General features: G+C 39.2%; 1 protein-coding gene across 1 annotated transcript; it reads left to right on the top strand.

The window, feature by feature from the left end:
• The first annotated feature begins 3,822 nt into the window (after positions 1 to 3,822).
• Positions 3,823 to 4,281, top strand: LOC124913131 (vicilin Cor a 11.0101-like). Its single transcript, XM_047453746.1, has one exon. It carries the CDS (start codon positions 3,823 to 3,825, stop codon positions 4,279 to 4,281), a length of 459 nt encoding a protein of 152 aa, XP_047309702.1.
• Positions 4,282 to 6,122: the final 1,841 nt, after the last annotated feature.

The following is a 6,122-nucleotide window of genomic DNA, read 5'->3' as shown; positions in this document are numbered from 1 at the left end:
AGGGTTCTAGGCTAATTACTCCTATATAAGGATTGTTTGTAAATGTTGAATATACAACACTTAAGATTTTCAAGATTTTTTCTTCTTTAGCAAATATCTATTTTCCAGAGTTTCATATCTTCACAGCTGTTCTTAGAAAGATCTAATAGTCAAAGCCAACATTTGGTATCAGAGCTAGATTGAAGAACATGTCGCCGACAAGATCAACCAAAGATGCGGCGGCGATGAAGATTGGAAGAGAAGGGAACGTGACGCTCTCCTATTCGTTACTTACGAAGAGTAACTACTCGGTGTGGGCATTAAAGATGCAGGTAAACTTACAAGCACAAGGAGTGTGGGAAGCCGTGATGCTCGAAGATGTCGACGAACAGATGGATAGAATGGCTCTCGCCGCCATCTATCAAGCACTCCCTGAGGACGTCCTTCTCATGGTGGCTGAGAAGGATTTCGCCAAGCTAGCGTGGAAGACACTAAAGACAATGCATGTTGGAGTGGAGAGAGTCAAGGAGGCAAAAGTGCAAACCTTGAAGACACAATTTGAGGCGATTCGTATGAAAATTGGGGAATCGGTGGATGATTTCGCCATGAAATTGACATCCACTGTGATTGGTATCCGCTCGTTGGGAGAGAAGGTGGAGGAGATCTCCGTCGTCAAGAAGTTCCTTAGAGCCTTACCACAAACATACATGCAAATCGTTACAGCGATTGAGCAATTTAGTGACCTCAGAAATATGACCGTCGAAGAGATCGTCGGTCGTCTCAAAGTCACGAGGAGAGACTTCGCGGATACGGAGACCAAGAGGAGGAGAATCTATTGCTCACGCATGATGAATGAATGTCACGAATGAAGAAAAACGGAGAAGCCGATTTTTCTTCTGGATCATCGAGTCGTAGCGGCAACGGTGGAGATAACCGAGGTTGTGGCAAAGGGCAAGGACAAGGTCAAGGGCGAGGTTGTGCAGAAAGCTCACCTCGACAAGAAGATAAGCCCCGCAAAGACAAGAGCATAGTGAAGTGTTATGATTGTCAAAAGTATGGACACTACGCGTCTAAGTGCCCTAACAATAGGTTTGACGGTGAGGCAAACCTTAGTAGCTTCTATGATGAGGAGCCATCATTAATGTTTGCTAAGGTAGTGACAAAAGCTTTGCCCGAAGACGATGATGCAAACCTCACTAACTTCTATGACGATGAGTTAGTATTAATGTTTGCTGAGGGAGACAAGAAGACAAACCTTGAAGAGTTCATGCAAGAACCATCCAAGGAGGAACCAGATGTGGTGTTGTTCAATGAAGAGAAAGTCATGGAGAAACTCCTCGCAAGTGGCGATGAGTGTAATCACACCGATGTGTGGTACCTTGACAATGGAGCAAGAAACTATATGACGGGCCATCGAGAGAAGCTCAATGAGCTTGACGAGAAAATTACCAGAAATGTGAAGTTCGAAGACGGATGCAAGGCGCACAAGTTTCTTAATTCATCTTACGGGGAAATCTATGTGAGCAAAGACACCATATTCGAGGAGGAGAACAAGTGGGAGTGGTGTGACAATAACAACAAGCTCGTACAAAATCTTGTGGAGTTCGGAATCCTACGAGATGTCTATATAGAGGCACCGCTAGTAGAGATGGATCCTGATGAATTGTTGTTGCTCACCACCGATGAGCCAACAACATCACGAGGCGGTAGTCGAAGAGTCGTGGAATGAAGCCATGAACAAAGAGCTCGAGTCTATCAAGAAGAATAAGACATGTGAGCTCACCGACTTACCACCCGGTCACAAAACCATCGAGTTAAAGTGGCTTTTCAAGTTGAAAAGAGACAGCGAAGGCAACATCCTCAAGCACAAAGCGAGATTGGTAGCAAAAGGCTATGTGCAGAAGCAATGCAATGATTTTGAGGAGAACTTTGCACCGGTGGCGAAACATTACACAGTCAGGTTAATTCTTGGTATCGAGGTGGACTAGAAGAAAGATAGCATTAAGGTAAAGCAGGAAGCTTATGCAGGAAGCTTATGCGAAAAAAATGTTGAAACAGTTTGTAATGGAGGATTGTAACTCAAGCAAATATCCTATGGAAGCAAAGTTGCAGCTCGGAAAGGATGTGGAAGGAAGCTTAGTGGATCCGAAGGAGTATAGGCGTATCATCGGGTGTCTCAGGTACTTAACACACACTCGACCCGATATCTCTTATGTAGTTGACATAGCGAGTCGATACATGGAGAAGCCTACCACTCTACACCAACAGGCAGTAAAACACATTCTTCGTTACGTGAAGGGAATGACGAATTATGGGATTCAGTTAAGAAGAGGACGAGAAGTTGAAGAACTCGTTGGCTTTACTGACAGCGACCTAGCTGGTGACACAGACGACAGAAAAAGTACTAGAGGGATGGTGTTTTATCTCAACGGGAATCTGATCACGTGGCAATCTCAGAAGCAACGAATTGTTGCTTTGTCTTCATGTGAGGCGGAGTTTATGGCAGCTACTGCAGCGTCGTGCCAAGGACTTTGGCTAAGAAACTTGTTGAGCGAGGTGCTCGGATGCGAGCCGAGGCCGGTAACCATCTATGTTAACAACAAGTCCGCAATAGCATTAATGAAGAACCCGGTGTTTCATGGACGTAGCAAACACATCGACACTCGGTTCCATTTTATCCGTGAATGCGTCGAGAATCGACAGATCGTTGTAGAGTTCGTAAGCACTAGAGAGCAGCGTGTAGACATTCTCACTAAGGCACTAGCAAGAGTCAAATTTGCAGAGATGCGAGAGCTGCTCGACGTGAAGAATCTCGAACTAAATCAAGCTTATGGGGGAGATTGTGAGTTTAACCATTGATTGTCAGAAAATTGAAAGTTGTAGGCCTTTATTGTTGTTAGTGTATATAATATAATAATATATTATATTATTATATTGTCTTTTATACCATTAGGGTATATTTAATTATTAATGATATGAAGTGGTTGTGATTTGGATATTATTATGGAATACGAGTGGTATTCAGTGGGTTATGCCAGAATCTTTCGTTAGTAGTTGGAAAATGTGGATATAGACGGTGAACTCGGTCAGTGTGAGCCGTTGAACCTCTATTCTACTTATCTTTTGGTGGATCATTTGATTTGAAAAGAACATTAGAACGTTCAATGATCGATGTCGACCGGTGCGTTGAAAACATAATTATATTATTATGACAATCGGGAAGGTTTCATTGGATAAACCGGTTAAGGTGGTCGAAAAATTTATTAATCTTCTCGAGTACCTCTGTGCTCGTTAAATTTGTTCTTTTTGTTTATTTCTTCTTCGTCTATTGGTGAATTTTTTGTGTTTGTGTTTTTTTAAATGTTATTTTATTTTATTTTTGGTATCGTTTTTGTTGTCGAGTTTAAACTAGTGTCATTTATATAATTTTGCAAAGAATAATCATTTTCAAAAACTTTCTTCATATACATTAAATTTTGGTTTCCAACAAAAATTGATATAGCAAAACTTCGAAATAAAATAAATCAATATTTATTCAAAACCACGTACAAATTCAAGACGTAAGTAATCAGGCATGCAAAGCAGGAACATATATCCTCCGGTTTAACATAGACGTGGGTCTGTCCAGATGCATACGCTCACGGATTATCTCTTTGTTTGTTTTCTAGCTTCAATTTATTGTTGTTTTGTTCTTCCGGCAACAGCTGATTTCCTCCATGCATGCAGTAGTAACCATCCATACGCGTGTAACAATTTTATTTCATTCATATCCTTTCACTCTCTCTATATATAGATATGTTCTCGATCGATCAATATATCATCATCACCATCTGAATGGTAAAAATGGCAATCACAATTAGGAGCATATTTCTTTTCTTCTTCGTCTTCCTAGTGCTATCTACTTATAACCTAGTAGTTTATGGACAAGACAGGGAGGAGAGGAAGCCCTGCGTCTTCGAAGACCAACACTTTCAGACAAAGTTCGAGTCAGAGTATGGAAGAATTAGGCTTCTTCTACACTTTGCCGAAAGGTCCAAGCTACTCGCAGGCCTCATTAACCATCGAGTCTCCATCCTCGAAGCCAATCCCAACACTTTCATAGCTCCATACCATTTGGATGCCGACGCCCTCTTCTTCGTGGCCGAGGGTAAAGCAACTATCAACTTGGTTCGTCAGGACAAAAGAGAGACTTTCGGTCTAAAGAGGGGCGATATCATTCGAATCCCTTCTGGTAGAGCCGTCTACTTGATTAACAAAGACAGAAACGAGAAGCTTGTTGTGATCAAGCTTCTCCAGCCTTGAGGGAGAGGGAGTGATCGTTAAAGCTTCGGAACAACAGATTGAAACCATATCACAGGAGGAAGAGGCCACAGGTGGAATTCGCCGGCCATTCAGAGGAGGCAATGAAGGTCCTTTGAATCTATTTGAGAAGCGTTATGCCTCTGAATCAAAATCAAACTTGGACAGTTGTTTGAGGTTGCTGACGAGGACTTACGCGAACTGAACGTTGGGTCTCCTTTGCGAACATCACCAAGGGATCCATGACAGCTCCGCTCTTCAATTCCAAGGCCACAAAGATAGTCTTCGTGATCAGAGGAGAAGGTTACTTCGAACTGGCGTCCCCTCAATCTCATCATGACCAACAAAAACAACATGCCTACGAGAAAGCGAGCGGGCAGTTGCGAAAAGGTGTCATCTATGTAGTGCCTGCAGGACATCCGGTCATCACGGTCAGTCATGGCAGTCAGAACCTGGAACTTCTCTGCCTGGATGTGAATGGGTTGAAGAACGAGAAATATACATTAGCTGGACGGAGGAATATAATAAGGCAGCTGGAGAAGACTCCGTTGGAGCTGTCTTTCGGTGGGGTACAGGAGAAAGAAATCAGGGAGGTGTTCGAGAGCCAATCCGAAGAGTTTTTCTTCAAGGGACCCTCTGAGCAATCTCACCACAAGAAAAGGCAGCAGGAAGAGGATCAAGAACAGATTTAGTGTTTGAATTTCACCCATCAACTAGCAGCTAGGGTTTTGTGTGATCCGAGCAGTGTATTATAAATAATGTGTTGTTTCTTAATTAATGAATAAAAAGTGTATGTGCAGGCTGCAGCACTACTTCATGCATGATGTTGAACATAAATAAATATAGATGGGCAAGAAAATTCAACTTCACTTTAATAATAAAATATTTTCCTCAATAAGTAAAACAAGCAAATACATGGATTAAGAACTTTTGAAATTGCTAAAATGTGTCTTGAGAAAGTCACTCTCACTATTCCGATTTTTTTATTTCATGTAACTCCTTTGCCAAAAAAAAAAAAAATACTGGAAACGGTAGTGGTGGGTGTAGAGTTGAAGCTAGGTATTTTTTTTTTTTTTTTTTTGGGTTTGATTAAAGTTTGGTATTAATAAGTGTAACTGAAAAATTGATTTTAATTTATAAGTTTATTTTATATATATTAGCTTTATAATATTATATTATATAATTTAAATATATTTTTTTATTGAATTAAAATTTGATTAATATTGAATTATAAAAAAATTAATTTTATTACGATGATATAGTTCTTTAATATTAATTATTAATTTCATTTAATATTAATTATTAATCCAATTACATTAACAAAATTATTAATGTGCACAGTTTTCTAGGTCACCAAAATTTGGAATCTAGTGAATCTATAAATACATATACATTTTTGCTCCCTCGTTATGATGGCATGTTTTCTTGTAAAATATAGTCATTATCATAGTCATTATCATAATCATCATCGTTAGAGTGATCGTCTTCATTATTGTCATCTCCACCTTTATTAATAACATGACATCTCACAAAATTAAAATTCAATCAATATATAAACTCAATAAATAATTTGAAGATATTTAATTGTCAAAGTATGTCGATAATGATATACTCTTTTAATTTTATTTTAAATATATTTTTTATTTTTTAAAATGATTAAGGTAATAAAACGATGAGAGATGGAAATTAAAAAAAAAATAAAAAGAAAAAAAAGAAAGGGAAAGGGTAAAAAACAATCCATGGGTGAGAGAGATAGATAGTTATGTTTTGGGTGAGAGAGATAGATAGTTATGTTTGGATAATTGGATGAAGTGTATAATTTAAATAAATTAATAAATAATATA

The sequence above is a fragment of the Impatiens glandulifera genome, chromosome 1 (genome assembly GCF_907164915.1).
Source record: "Impatiens glandulifera chromosome 1, dImpGla2.1, whole genome shotgun sequence".
NCBI classification, from domain to species: Eukaryota; Viridiplantae; Streptophyta; class Magnoliopsida; order Ericales; family Balsaminaceae; genus Impatiens; species Impatiens glandulifera.
Note: the sequence above shows the minus strand (reverse complement) of the source record. Positions and strands in the feature narration are given on the sequence as shown.